Raw genomic sequence first — 15,667 nt, forward strand, 5'->3', positions numbered from 1 at the left:
TATAAAAATCATTTCTGCATTTTAGGTATCAAATGGAAAACATTAGACTATTACTCTTTTGCCAATACCAAAGCATATGCTAAATTTTGTATATTATCACTGCTAGGCTATTTTAAGTTATTTAAAGTAAGTAACAATAAGGTTACTATAAGATAACCTAAATGCCTACACTTGGAATATTAAAAAAAAAGTCACTGAACTTGAAAACATCTTTTTCTTCTTAGCAAATAATGCTGAAATCATTGTTTATAAATGTTTGTCTTTAACCCCTAGCCTAATTGGCACTTTAACCACATGCTCCTTTCTTAATCCTTTCTTAAGTTGAATTACTCTCAAGTGCAAGTTTTTCTCCCATTGTATTTGATTTGTTAAAACCAGTTAGTTGTCATTTGGCAACACAACATAGTGAAATGACTTTGGTACCAGACTGTCATGGTTGGATCCTGATTTTGCTACTTATGAACTATGCAATCTGTGACTAAGTTCCTCATTTTTCCTTTTTTTTTTTTTTTTTTTTTTTTTTTTTTTTTGAGACAGAGTTGTGCTCTTGTTGCCAAGGTTGGAGTGCAGTGGTGCAGTCTTGACTCACTGCAACCTCTGCCTCCCGGGTTCAAGCAATTCTTCTGCCTCAGCCTCCCAGTAGCTGGAATTACAGGTGCATGCCACCACGCCCAGCTAATTTTTGTATTTTTAGTAGAGACAGGCTTTCACCATGTTGGCCAGGCTGGTCTCGAACTCCTGACCTCAGGTGCTGGATCCGCCCACCTCGGCCTCTCAAAGTGTTGGGAGTTTTACAGGGGTGAGCCACCGCACCCAGCCTAGTTCTTCATTTTTATCAAGGGGGGAATCATGTTATCTACTTCATAGAATTGTGAGATTTACATGAATAAAGCACTTAGAACAGTGCCTGGCATGTAGCAAATACTAGACAAATGATAGTGCCTTCTGAGCTATTTACAATACTGATAATTGTGCTTATCACACATTCATTATATCTTACTATCAATCCTTATTACAAATAGAAAGATGACTCTAACAGTGCACTAATCATCATAAGGGTTTTGATACTGTTTTCATGTTTGCTAATTCAGTGGAAGCAGTGCACTTTTCTGAATGCTATTCTTCTCTTCAGCCTTGTATTTTTAGCCAAGTGGTATACTTCTGGCATATAATATGCTTTATAGTGTCAGACTGAGAAAACTCACTCTAGCTCAAAATAAAGAATGATATTGTCTAGCTGACATTAGACATTGAAATGTTGAAGATGCAAAATCTGTTTTTGTTGTAAACTATTTTTATTAATATGCTCTACTTATATATTCGCAAAGTTGTTGATTGCTTAGAATGGGGAAATACTAAAGAGATAGTGGTTTGGAATAATTTTCCAAAAACATTTAGGGTTAATACCTTCCTGGTGAATGCCATCCTAGGTCCTGGAAATCATCTTTAGCCTGAAAAACCACTAAGAAAACTAAGGATATCTTTGAGTGTTCCTGATATATTTTGTTCTGAAATAGGCAAACATCCTTTGATTCATTTGATTGACTTATATGAAATGGCTGGTATTTGATTTTTTATTTTTAAACAACAACAAAAGGCAGTTTTATATGGCTCAACCTAAGAAGACCACTCTGAGCCTGGTGGATTAACCTGGTAACAAGTCTTGGCTGTGAAGCCTTGTGTAAGGTCTAAATGCTAAATGGAAGTGTCTCTTCTTTATTCTACCAGGTGTTGTGGAATACTTAAGCAATGGAGGAGTAGCTGACAACCATAAAGACTTCAAGGAACTAAGGTACAATGAGTGTCTTATGAACTTCAGCTGCAATGGAAAGAATGGAAGCTCAGAAGGGAGAATCACACATGGCTTCCAACTTAAGAGCGCCTATGAAAATAACTTGATGCCTTACACCAATTACACCTTTGATTTCAAAGTGAGTGGCAGCCTTTGGGCAGGTGTAGAAATTATTTCAGATACAAGCATGTAACAAAAAAGGTGTAAATTCTTTATGATTAATTGTATAATCTTCAGGAATTTTTAGATTCTTAAAATGTCTAGGCTAAGTATGCACCTAAATATAAGTAGGTTTATTGGGTTTTGTGGCTATTGTTGTCTTAAATTCTTCTTGCTCTCTTGCTTGTTTAGATTTCAAATAATATAATAACAAAAACTTCTAAAATGCTCACTAGGTACCAGGCACTGGTCAAAGCACTTTGTATATATCAATATAGTTAACCCTCACCTGCTCAAACCATCCCTAACTTTCAGCAGTAACCTCCCTCCCCCAACCGCCCGCCCCCCACAGAAAAGCACCGAATATAGCAAAACTCACTTTGAATGAATTTATATAGTATTTTCTCAAGATTTTCTTTCTACTTTCCATTGATATCTTAGTATCTTTAAGTTTTTCAGGTTATTTTTGGGTATGGGGTTAGAGAAGGTTGTACTTTGGTTCTACTTTATATCTGTGTATTTATGCTAATATATTCCTAGGCAGTGGGACACTCTAAAAGGAAAAGAAAGACATTTTTTGACAAATATGAAAAAAAATGGAAAGGCTGATTGTACAGGACCAGCTATTCTTTAGAAAGACAGATTGTGGTGGCTTTATGTAGTCTCTTTCCCAGTGCTAGTTTTCTGATCACTCTGTGTACCTGTAGCTCTGCTATTATACCTCTCTCTGACTTTCTGGCATTTCAGGCATCTATAGTAGAATCTTATACTATCTGGAAAAATCCAAGTGTTAGAAAGTGGTTTGGTATAAGAAGCCTAGAGGAAATTTAATAAAATACCAAAGGAAATTTACAAATGGCCTCCCTTATATCTCCAATAACCTTTTTCTATTTTTGCGTGGGTTAGCTCCTTTCCAAGAAACAAATAGGAGGAGGAAGAAAAGAAATTCGTGTGTTGTTACTAATCAGCTTTCATAATCATGAAGTGAAAAAAAATTGCTTAGAAATTGAATCTAATTTAGTATTTTTGCTATTAGAAAAGATAATTCAATCCAGCGATAGTTCATTTTGTTCCAGCCACTTGTATGTAGTGATGTGCTGGTAAATATTTAATAATGAGCTTTTTGGGAAAAAGCTCTGATTTGTGGTGTTTGCCGATTTCTGTGGTTTAAGTACTTCTGTAGCAGAATCCTATCTTCCAACATGATACCATTGAACATAGAGTTGGGAAGAGGTGCTAAGAAAGCTAGCACTAGCTGACTCTAGCACATCATTGCTTTTATGTAAACTTAAAGGAATACCTTTTAATGATACAGTTTACCACAGCTTAAATCCTATCCTTGTAACTATAGTGATATATATCTGCCAGCGTAACCCAGAAAACCTGTGACAAAGTTCCCGAAAATAAGTGTTTAGTAATTCTGCAACTATTACTATTGTTCAGGTATGTGTGTAGGTAAAAAGAAAAAAATTTTATTCTATTTCACATAGCCCTTTTTTTTTTTTTTTTTTTTTTTTTGAGATAGGGTCTCAGTTTGTCACCCAGGCTGGAGTGCAGTGGCAAGATTTTTGCTCACTGCAGCCTGAAACTCCTGTGCTCAAGACATCCTCCTACCTCTGCCTCCCAGGTAGCAAGGACTACAGGCACACACCACCATGACCAGCTAATTTTTTGTATTTTTAGTACAGACAGGGTTTTGCCATGTTGCCCATGCTGGTCTCAAACTCCTGGGTTCAGGCCATCTGCCTGCCTCAGCCTCCCAAAGTGCTGGGATTACAGGTGTGAGCCACCGTACCCAGCCTAGATTTTTTTTTTTTTTTTTGAGACAGGGTCTCCCTCTGTCACCTAGAGTGGCACAATCATGACTCACTGCAGCTTCACCCTCCTGGGCTCAAGCAATCCTCCCACCTCAGCCTGTTGAGTAGCTGGGACTACAGGTGTGTGCCAACATGCCTGGCTAATTTTTGTATTTTTGAGGGGTTTTTTTTGGTAGAGACAGGGTTTCACCATGTTGCCCAGGCTGGTCTTGGGCTAATTTTTGTATATTTGAGGTTTTTTTTTTTTTTTTTGGTAGAGACAGGGTTTCACCATGTTGCCCAGGCTGGTCTTGAACTCCTGGGCTCAAGCAATCTGTCCACCTCAGCTTCCCAAAGTACTGGGATTACAGGTGTGAGCCACTGTACCCAGCCTAGACTTTTTTAAAGCTTACTTCTTCCTTGTCCATAAATAAAAATCAGAGAAACACAATTTGGGACATTAATCCACCTTCCTCAGTCATCTGAATTGGTTTAAAATTATTTACTGACAGTCCTTCAAAAGCTCTTACATGTGTTAGTAATTGAATCAAAAATCCTATTGAGCCATTTACATTGTTCAAATAAGTATGGCTAAAGAACTAGAAATGCCTGGCTCAGAGAGTGTTTGATGTTTGGATGTATAAGATAGGATCAGAGAGAAGGATAAAGGTATAAGTTGGTGGGAGAGAGTAATATATGGGAAGATAAATAGGCTGGCTGGATAGATAGATGGGATGAGACAATAGAATAGTATTTCAAGGAAGGATGGCTAGAGACTAAGGGCACACCTGAGTAGAGAGAATTGAGCTCTTAGTCCAAGTAACAGAAAATGAACTTTTCAGTTTTATACATATATTTTACATAGTTAATGCTATCCCAGTATTGAAAGCAATCAGTAAAAAAGGGTAGGTAACATCAAATATAAAATGCCATGTGATCAGCATCGAATGCAGATCCAATTGTATTAGTGAGGGGCCATTGTATCAGTGAGGTGTTAAATTTTGTTTGCTTAGCTTAGTATTTGTTTACTTTCTTCGTCCTTGAACAAGCTAGAAATGTAGAAAAGAGGTATTTAGAGCTCAGATTCATTTAATTGCAAACTGATTTGGAATGAACTGAAGGGTAAACAATTAGAAGAATTACTCCTTTTTCAACATTACTTTCAGACCAGGTAAGTTTAATAAACAGCTTAATTCAAACCTACTACTGCTGCTCCTCACCCCATGTTTATCCTCTAATCTGAGGGTGTGCCCAAATCATTTAATAAAAAAAAGGAAGGGCAGCTTTTATTTTATAGCAAATAGTAAACTTTTCTGTTACATTATGAAATTGTAATTTTCTGGCATTCTTTTAAAAAAGCTTAGCATAGTGGTAACAGACTATTAATATTTTCGTTGTGTTTTGACTTTTTGTTGAAATACAGTTCTATAGACTTATACAATAATAGTCTTTACTAATATAAAGAGTGCATTTTCCCACATTATTAGTATTAAATCTTTTAAAAAAGAAACTGACTCAAAGGGGTTAAAAATCATTAGTCTATAACCTTTTTTGTGCATATGATCAAAGTTAGGGATCCTCCTCATAGATGCATATGTACAAATATGTTGGGTGAATTCACAGACATAACCTGGCTGAGAGTTTTGATAAGAGTTTTTACTCTGGATATTTCAAACCATGAAAATAGTTACAAGTGATGCATTCTATTAAAAGCGTCTTACTTCCTGGAGTGTTTATCTTTTTCTTGGGGCCTACGTTTGCAAAGAACTCTAGCAGTTGATGTGCATGACGGCACTCTAATAAGGTTGTAAGATATAGGAGGGTTTGTCGCCCAGGCTGGAGTACAGTGGCATGTTCTAAGTACACTGCAACCTCTGCCTCCCAGGTTAAAGCAATTCTTGGGCCTTGACCTCCCTAGGAGCTGGGACTACAGGTGCACGCCCCCAGACCCAGCCATTTTTTTTGTATTTTTAGTAGAGAGGAGGTTTCACCATGTTGGCCAGGCTGGTAATTAACTCCTGGCCTCAAGTGATCTGCCCGCCTTGGCCTCTGAAAGTGCTGGGATTACAGGCATCAGGCATGAGCCACTGTGCCCAGCCCTATAGGAGATTCTGTTCAACATAAGTAATTGAGATTATTTCATGTGTTTTATTTTAGAATTGAAGCAAAAAGTTGTCTCATAAGGAGAAGTAAAACTACCGTGATCCTTGTTAACTCATTTTCTAAAATATCACTGTAAAACTAGGCATTATAACCAAAATGAAGGGATAATACCTTATGATCCTATCATTTTTTGTCTGTTTAAACTTGGAGTCCCCTGGACTCATGTAAGTTCCTTAATTTGTGGTAAAGTAAGGTCGGATAAGGGCTTTTTTCTTTTCTTTTGTTATTATTTTTTAAGAGACAGAGTCTTGCTGTCAGCCAGGCTGGAAAGCAGTGGGACAATTATAAGTAGCCTGAAACTCCTGGCCTCAAGTGAGCCTCCTGCCTCAGCCTTCCGAGTAGCTGGGACTATAGGTGCCTGCTGCTACACCTGGCTAATGTTTAAATTTTTCGTAAAATCCTGGGTCTCATTATGTTTACCAGGCTGGTCTTGAACTCCTGCACTTAAGCCATCCTCTTGCCCCCACTTCCCAAAGGGCTGGGATTACAAGCATGAGACACTGCACCTGAATCTTGTCTCTTAGAAGAGGAACAGTTTTGGTGTTTTGATATTGGTCAAATGAAAATCAACAAACTGAAATGATTGTGTCCAAAATCTCACAATAAAAAAATTTGTTTTCATTAAAAGTTTTTATTTTTTAAGTAGCCCATTTCATTATAATACCATTTAAAGTATTGGCTGGAACTCATGTATAGTATTTGTAAATAGGTTTTTACAGGTGTAGAAATATTTCTCCCTACTTGGGCTCAGGCTATCTTGATATGAATAGGAACTAGATAGGAAGAAATTTGATTTTGCTGTCTTGCATACACAACCTGGGATAATAAAAGCCCCCTGGTTTTAGACTTACTGATCAGACAAATCCAGTCATCTAGCTCTGAGAGATAAAACTGCTATGTATGGCTTCCTGCTGAATGATTTTTGCTGAGTTGTCTTTATGTAGCAAGGAAATCCAGAATTTACACATATTCCAGTATTTGTGAAAATGAGTATTTTAAATTAAGAATAGAATAGTTAACTGTGTAGTGTGTTGTATGTATGTAGCAAATCTGGGAAAGCTAGACTAGGATTAGCAAATCCATAAACATGGTTTACTACAGCTTCAGTCAGGTGTGTTTGGATATCTTGATATGCAAATAATTGAAAATAATACCGTTAACTATGTGTGTGCTTATATAAATATTCTTATTTTCTACTTATTATAGCCAATAGGATTAGTACAGGCTCCATTATATTTATACTGATATGTTGGATTTCACTAAACCAAGCAGGCCAATTCTAAAGATGACTAGACATAATTTAATGTGTTTAGCTTCTCAAATTATCACTTACACACAAATGGAAGGATTTATAATTCCAATAGCATGCTGTGTTTCCCTATTGAGCCACCTTTATTTCATGTAATACCCATTGAATATTTGAGCCTTATTTGACCCACTATCAAGACAACAGGTACCAGAAGAAAGGGTACTCAGTTTTTTGGTTTTTATAAATTATGGATTGTTCTTTATATATCTTGAATTTTTCTTTTTTTCCTATCCCCAATCTCTTTCCAGGGCGTGATTGACTACATTTTCTATTCCAAGACTCATATGAACGTGCTTGGTGTCCTGGGGCCTTTAGATCCTCAATGGCTGGTTGAGAACAACATCACTGGGTGTCCACACCCTCACATCCCTTCAGACCACTTCTCACTGTTAACACAACTTGAACTCCACCCTCCACTCCTGCCTCTTGTCAATGGTGTTCACTTGCCTAATCGGAGGTAGTGGAGTACTGCCCCGCCAAGACGGGGATCTGTTGCTATGGACCTGTACAGTTGTAAATCAAAGTATGTAGGAGTGAAGTATGGCCATCCTTAAGCTGCTTCTTCAGGTTTCTTTCATTATGTGTTTGCTGTAAGACTTTGTACATTTTTGTGCATATTGGTATCATTTGGCAGTAGGGCTGGAACCAAAGTATTACTCTCTTTACAAAATTTTAATTTAACATGTTTTTAAATTGGACCTTCTTTATATTGTATTAACAGCCAGCATTCAAAATTGATAAATTACCAATTTGAGGCCCAATAACAGTGTATTTGTTTTTCCAAAACAAATACTTCCTTTTGAATGGTTTCAGTGAGCCAACCATTTTATAAAAGGCAATTTTTAAAAACTATAAATACAGTATTTTAAACTGAATGATGATATGCCTTCCAGGGAAAACCTTGAATTTTTCCTTTATAACTGACTTTTGGATTCCAAAGTCATTTGCACATTAACAGAGTACTTAAATTTACTTGTTCAGTACATAAACTATGATATAGCCTCTATACATGGTAAGAAAATTTGAAAAATTAAAGATGGTTGCACAGTATACTTTTATAATCCAGCATGTAACACCACATGACAATTTGTTGGCCAAATGCTGGTTTGGAGTTTTTTTGAGGAATCACTTTGGTTTTTTTGTCCTTTATATATAACCTTATTGGAAGTATTAATTCTAAGCCTGTCTCTCAAGTTTATTTATAGAGAAAAAGTAAGTAATCTGTATTGCCACATACCTTGAAAATAGAATGTGGTACGTTTAGGATGCCCACGGAATGAATTTTTCCTTATTCCAATTCAACCTTCTGTCTGGTTGTGCCAGGAAAACAGATGTTATATGACCTATATCATTTTTGCCATTATAGTCAAATGTTAAGAAAAAAATCTGCTGAATAAAAAGGCCTTGATCAAAGTTTCAGATGGGGAAAATCATACAGATATTTTATTTGTTTCCAACATAGATTATGTGGCTGTTGGTTTCTTGAGATGACAGTGCAAAGGATTTGGGAGAGAGAACAAATTTGGGGCAGTAGTTGAAAACGTTGGGTCATTTTCCTGACTCTAGCTGCCAAATGGCCATCATATGCTTTTAATCTTTGTTTCAGTTGTCTGTCAGGGTTGAATTAAGAAGCTACTGGTTTATTCCCAATTGTTGATGCCTTTAGGTATGTTGGAATCTTTTTTTTGCCTAGGAGGGGCCAGTTGAAAATCTGTGACTCAAGAGGCAGTGAACAGAATACTGTTTTCTGGGGAAAAATTGGTTGGCTACTTGATGTTAATTATGGCACAGTAACAGGAAAAGGTTGTGTCTGTGTTTTTAAGTTTTTCTTTATTCTGCTTTTTTGCTGCTATAAGAGTTTTCTGAAATTTATATTTTAAACTTTTCATGCACTTTACTGTTTCTAGTCTCAAAATGTGATATTTTTAATAAACAAGAAATTTTCCATTATGTGAATGAAATTTTAAAAGACAATAGCCTATATTTGTGTCTCACTAATATATAAAGTACAGGTCAAATTTAAATTATTTAATTAGTTTTAAATATACACAATTTGTCTCATCTTTCAAACCTGACATCTTCGGCTGTTTTATTAGTCTTAAATGATGCATTTACTTTGGTCATTTTATGCTAATTTCTTCCATAGTAAATTAATCAGGCTATATAAGGTAATATTTCCCCAGAGGGTAATTTTAGTGGGACGAGGGTGGTGGGATGATGTCATATCATACATGGGATTGCATCAGAAGGGTTCTGTAAAGCCTGAACTCCCTTTTAAAAGTGCCTAGTGATAGAGGCGTTGTTTGTCATCTATTATAATTGGAATGTCATTGTAGTTCAGTGAATTTTGATGTAAATAAAATATCTTTTAAAAATGTTAAAGTACCAGGATAAACAAACAAAAAGAAACAACCCTTAAGATGACAGATTTTCCTCAACATGCAGGTTTCCCTTCTTATATACCTCAAGTATCCAACATCTAGCCATGCAAATTGATTACCTGAAGCATAGTACTGGAAAGTAGAATAGCATGAAAAACTTAATTTTGTGGACATTACCTTTTTTTGTAATCAGCTACTGTATGTTTTATTTTAGATCTTTTGTTTTGGGTGGGTTTTCTGCTCTGGAGGTATATGCACTAACAAAACATTTTCCTCCTTTCATATACGCATGTTAATTAGCAATGTGAGCAATATTTCCTACCATACTTCACTCCCAATATTTTTTGAGATGTTTGTATAAAATGGAATTTAAAGTTCACTTATGATTGTATATGAACCACAGAGGAGCCCATTTATTAATAAAAAACTTTTTTAATAGTTAAATGTAGAGGGAAAAAATAAAAAAAAATGGGAAACATTGTAAACAGCTTAAGTTTATTTTGTGTATGATCGAGGCACTCTGTTGCAGGAAGGTGTGTAATTGGGTTCTCTCTGCTTCAAATGCGCTCTTTCAAACCATTCATTATCCTGTGTATTTTTAATGTGGTTTTAGTAAATGTTGGTAGTAGCTCTGTTGAAGTAGGTAATTGTGTTATGTTTTGGGTGGTACACACTTGGGGCATGGTAACCCAAATTTCATGTGCACGGTTTCCCTTTAGCCCACTGCCCAAATTTCACATACCCTTCACCCTTTGTTCCCTTTGTAAAAGGAGTGGTATCTGTTTTGAGCTGCCAATTCAGATGATCAGAAATGCTGCTTTCCTCAGCATTGTCTTGTTAAACCGCATGCCATTTGGAACTTTGGCAGTGAGAAGCCAAAAGGAAGAGGTGAATGACATATATATATATATTCAATGAAAGTAAAATATATATGCTCATATACTTTCTAGTTATCAGAATGAGTTAAGCTTTATGCCATTGGGCTGCTGCATATTTTAATCAGAAGATAAAAGAAAATCTGGGCATTTTTAGAATGTGATACATGTTTTTTTAAAACTGTTAAATATTATTTCCATATTTGTCTAAGAACTGGAATGTTCTTTAAATTTACTAAAACAGTATTGTTTGAGGAAGAGAAAACTGTACTGTTTGCCATTATTACAGTCATACAAGTGCATGTCAAGTCACCCACTCTCTCAGGCATCAGTATCCACCTCATAGCTTTACACATTTTGATGGGGAATATTGCAGCATCCTCAGGCCTGACATCTGGGAAAGGCTCAGATCCACCTACTGCTCCTTGCTCGTTGATTTTGTTTTAAAATATTGTGCCTGGTGTCAACTTTTAAGCAACAGCACTGCCTAAAAGCAAGCAGAGAACAGAATCCCAGCACCATTCTATAGGCAACTTTTTAGAATTCAGATATAGTAAATCTGTTCCAGATTTATGATGTTTTATGTAAAAAAAATTTTGTATAATAACATAGCTGAATATTTTTGTTTCATTTCTTTGATGTAAGGCGTGTGAACATTCGTTTGAATATCACATGTTGAAGTCAGGTATGGCACAATGGGTTCTGAGACCAGCTTTTCCTCCCCTCCCATTTGCCTTGTTCCAAGCTCTTTCTTTTCAAATTACTTTTCTGATATTCATAGGCAGGTATTTAATTTTACTAATTAGCATCCTGTGTGAATGTATTAAAGAAGCCACTGTGTTTTAGTGTAGTTGGCAAAAATATAAAAGCTGTTTCTTATTTGCCCCTATTTTTTTTGGTGTCTTAAAGTTAAATCACAGAGAAGCAAGGGAGAAAGTTGAAAGATATCTAAGGCTCATATCACTTGATTCTATGGTAGATTATATTAGAATTGAGGATGTGGCACATTAAAACTGGAACATGGGCAAATATAGTGTTCCATTTTAAAATTCTAAGTTTATATTGTTAAATGGGTGAAAATTTAAGTTTATATTTGCATTTCCAAGCGTTTCTAAAAATCACTAATGCCATCTATACTTTTAGTATGAAACAGCAGACTATAGAAAGCACAGGGAAGAATAGGCTAAATACATTCTTTGAAGAACCAGAGGCATATAACCATACATTATGTCATTCCTAATACATGGCTAGATTTTCTAATGATAAAATTGACTGTGTCCCAATGCTTATTTGATTCTAAGCTTTTTTATTCTGTTTCTGAGATATTTTAATAGCTTTGCAAAATATGCTGACCAGTTTTTGGAAAATAATGGTTTTTATAGCAAGCAAAGACTTTATGGCACATTTTCAAAATAGCACTCATACATACTTACATTTTGACAGAAATGTGAATTCTCACATTGATAAGATACTCTTTTTCCCACCTGCTCTACCCTTTTAAAAAGGTCACTTTTCTAATGTGTAGTAGATTCATTTACGCCTTTCCCTTTGAGTCATACCATGTTTGGAGAACTGTGTGAATTGTAGGTAGAGAAATTAACTAGGGAAGCCAGAAACTTGAACTAAAGTTTTAAATTTGTAGGCAGATGAGAACTTTTATACTATGGTTGCTTTGGGCGATTCTAATTTTGTAATAGCATCATGATCACCAAAATTAATTCAAACATTTTAGTACATCTTTAATCTGTCTTATTTACCAAAGTTCTAATCTGTTTAAGAACAGGATGCCAAGAGCATCTTTCATTTTATAGAATGATATGCTCACCTTTATAAGTGTCACCTAAAAGCTTGAGGGTAAAAAAGAAGCAGCCCATATATCTAAACTACAGGATGTCTTGAACAAGATTCACAGAAAGAAAAAAAAGCAGTTCTTTCCAGGAAGGTGGTAAGGAAGAGCATGCATATTTCTTGTTTTAACCAAATACCTTTTTTATGTAAATGTCTCTATTAAACCCCAGGTCCTACACCAGGAAATAGGGTGATAACCAGGAAAATACCAAGCTTTAACCCAGTTGGCAGTTCCTTGTGGCATACATTTGGTTAGACTTGGGTTTTTCTTGGAACCAAAGGAAAATAAGCATGTTGAGTTCTTCGTTCAACAGACATGACATTGAAGTAATGGAATATTTTTTTTTAAGTAAAATAGTTTTCACTTTCAAAGCCTATGACATAAGGACATTTGTGCTTATTAATTGTTAATTTTTATGGTACATTGTATAAACTGAGTAGCATTGAACTGCATTTTAGAAGTATGTCATCAGAAACAAATCACATTATGAAAAGGATATACAAATGCCAAGTGATATGACTCTTTTGGCATGGTGGTAGCATGGTCCATTCAGCTTTCAGAATCTTTCGGAGGCTCTAGTTTGGTGCCTAGTACTAGTTATTTTTGTTAGAACAATCTCTCAAAATTTAGATAATTTTCCAGTTGTATGTCTGTCACTTTTAACTCTAAAGCGTAAGAATCATGGTAACCCTCTCAGAAGTGGTCCTTTCTTGCTCATTTCAGTTTCGTATTAATTTCAAATCACTGATGTATTGTCTTTCAAGCTATCAATTGTTATATGTACCAATTTAATTTAGTTTGTAGTTATCTGAAGTCACAAAATTGGTTCAGCATTGATGTCAAACAATGGCTTTGCTTCTTACCAAACAGACTTAGTATCCTGCTGCTTGTTTCAATCTTGATGCAGTAAGTGATGCAGTATCTGGGTTTGTATTTACTTAGAAACTGTACTGTCCTTTCTCTGTGCTTAACTTGCTAAAAATATATTCCCTTACCTGTGAAATTCCTGAGCGGTGCTCTGCCAACTTTTCAAGGGGAGGGATTTGGATGGCTGTGTTACTGCACACTGGATCTGGAATTGTTCAGGGTTATGAGTGACAAATTTCTTAAACACCAGCAGCACTGAGATGTGCACTATGGGCATTCGTACAGTTGTCCAAATGCAAACAACTTTTTCATCTTGGAGAAGCTGAGATACAGAGTTCAATAGAACTACTTGGAATATTTTGAGAAGGTTGAATGTTTCATCTTTGGCTTTGTTGTCTCTGGAGTGGGGAAGTATGGAGGGCTTTTTTTTTTTTTTTTTTTTAAAGAGAGTGTGTATGTACTTTTTCTCTCTATAAGGGCCAGGGTGTTGGTCAAATTCGCCATGGATTAATTTATATCTTCTGTTGTGATTTTTTTCAACTATATAACAAGTGCCAACTAATTGTCCATGGGACAATCTACTTTTCCACTCAATTTATCGTTTTGAGTAGGGAAAGGTTCATTTATTTTCATTACCTGGCATTAAGTTAAAGAATTCATTATTTTGCATACATTTGAGTCATTCTGTGGCCTATAAAGTGTTTTTGTAACTATCTAATTCTAATGGTTGCAAAGCAAAGCACATGACTGTAAAACCAAGCAAGGTGTTTTAGTAACTTTTTCCCTGAATACTTGGTAGTTTCCATTGATACTATTCCAAAACAAATTCTGCTGTTTTAGGTTGTATATTTACTTTGCTTTTGTTCTAAGAAAAAGCCAAGGACTAAATCAACTTGTTATTGTGTTTCAGTAATCAGTTTAAAATCTAAGATTTTTTTTTAAATTAGACTATTTAATGAAGTGCCATGTAATTGTAGCTTGCTAGTGTTTAATGTTTAATAGACTGGTTCTGTAGGTGTTTTAACCATTTAACACTCTCTGCCATCCCTGGAGAAAGTGGTTCTACTCTTACTGAACACATTCTCTCTGACAAAATCACCAGCTGCTTTATTTTTCTATTTATTACAGTTAAACAGTTGATGAGGTCTGAATCTTGACCAAAACTGCTCAGCTGAGATGTTTTTCACAATAGACACTGTACAAAGTGTGCGTGCAAAAGGACACGGTTGGTAGTATTTTTTCATTAATGTGAACATTGACTAAAAAAAAGCAGTCCTGCCTTTTAAATCTTGTGGCAGCTCAGAAGGGAGGTGCTTAAGAACCTTAACTACTATGTCAGATAACAAAATATTTTTTTCCATTTTGGAGATTGGTTACTGCTCACACATGATGTATAGGGCTAAATATATGCTTGTTTCCTTGCACCTGTGTACTTCCCCTCTCTCCCTCCCTTTCCTTCCCCTGTAGGCAATAAATGGCCATTTTGCAACTGCATACCTTTGTCTTGGTTTTTGACTCTTTATTTGTGCAGTATAAACCTCTGCTTTTAGGTTGATATGTCTCTTCTAAAGTGAAGTAGGGAGCCAAGATAATTCAGGGCAAAATACATAATTACAAATTCATGCTACATTTTTTTTTCTGGTGAAAACTACATTACTAAGTACATTGTTTAAAAAAAATTCTGAAGCTAGTTATATGACTTGCTTTGCCCGAAGAAACCAGTGCAAAGGGATATATGTCACTTCTGAGTGGAACTTTAAGGGCCAGTCTTTAATTTGCCATATTTCCTTTTCTTGCCTGTGTGATCATAGAAGTATATGTTGAGATGAAACCTCTCATTCCAGATCCTTAAGTGACTTTGTTGAAGAGAACTCCCCTGCTGTCCTTTGGGCATGTAGTGTAAGAAACAACTGCTAAGTCTCAGTGTGTTAATACGATAAAGTTGTGTTATTAGGGCTTAATTTAGTTGATCCTGACTGACAGACAACCACCAGACAGATTTGCTGAGTTATCAATATTGAAGAAACTCAACAGCTGGACCTGCTAAGATCTCAAGTAAATTCATTCAACAAACATTCAGGTATCTTCTGTGAACAAGGTGTTGTGGGCATATTAAGATGAAAGACATCTTTATAATGCCTATCCTCCAAGAATTCATATTCCAAATACTCCTTATGACACAGAAGATATTCCAGTGTTTCAGTCAAAGTAAAGATATCTTAAATCATAGAATCTTGGAAAGAGTGAGAGAGAAGGCACATAGTGAAATAATTAGGAATTCTGCCAACTGTGCTTACAGATATTCAGCTGAAAAATGACTTTAAAATAAGGTGTGATAGAGAACAGATTATTTTTAGTGAAACAGAAAACAGCTGTGCGGCTTAGTAAGTGCTTGGAAAAGATAATGGTAGATTATTTTGGAACAGATTGTCAACATTGACAGTTCAGTGCCTATTGACTTGTTTTTACCAAGGAT

At 35.7% G+C, this 15,667-nt stretch overlaps 1 protein-coding gene across 13 annotated transcripts in view; it reads left to right on the forward strand.

Moving 5' to 3' along the window:
- CNOT6L (CCR4-NOT transcription complex subunit 6 like) overlaps positions 1 to 14,685 on the forward strand; it is a 103,614-nt gene extending 88,929 nt beyond the window's left edge. For 7 of the 13 annotated variants that reach the window (XM_063809517.1, XM_054683780.2, XM_009447686.5 and 4 more), the window contains exons 11-12: positions 1,729 to 1,931; positions 7,468 to 10,085. In XM_063809517.1, the coding sequence (XP_063665587.1) occupies positions 1,729 to 1,931; positions 7,468 to 7,680 (416 nt within the window). In that variant the 3' untranslated portion in view covers positions 7,681 to 10,085. Of the gene's footprint in view, positions 1 to 1,728; positions 1,932 to 7,467 lie in introns of all 13 variants that reach the window. The other 6 variants (XM_054683779.2, XM_009447688.5, XM_003310327.6 and 3 more) reach the window with 1 other exon arrangement.
- The last annotated feature ends 982 nt before the right edge of the window (positions 14,686 to 15,667 follow it).

Source organism: Pan troglodytes, chromosome 3 (assembly GCF_028858775.2).
Source record: "Pan troglodytes isolate AG18354 chromosome 3, NHGRI_mPanTro3-v2.0_pri, whole genome shotgun sequence".
In the NCBI taxonomy this organism is placed as follows: Eukaryota; Metazoa; Chordata; class Mammalia; order Primates; family Hominidae; genus Pan; species Pan troglodytes.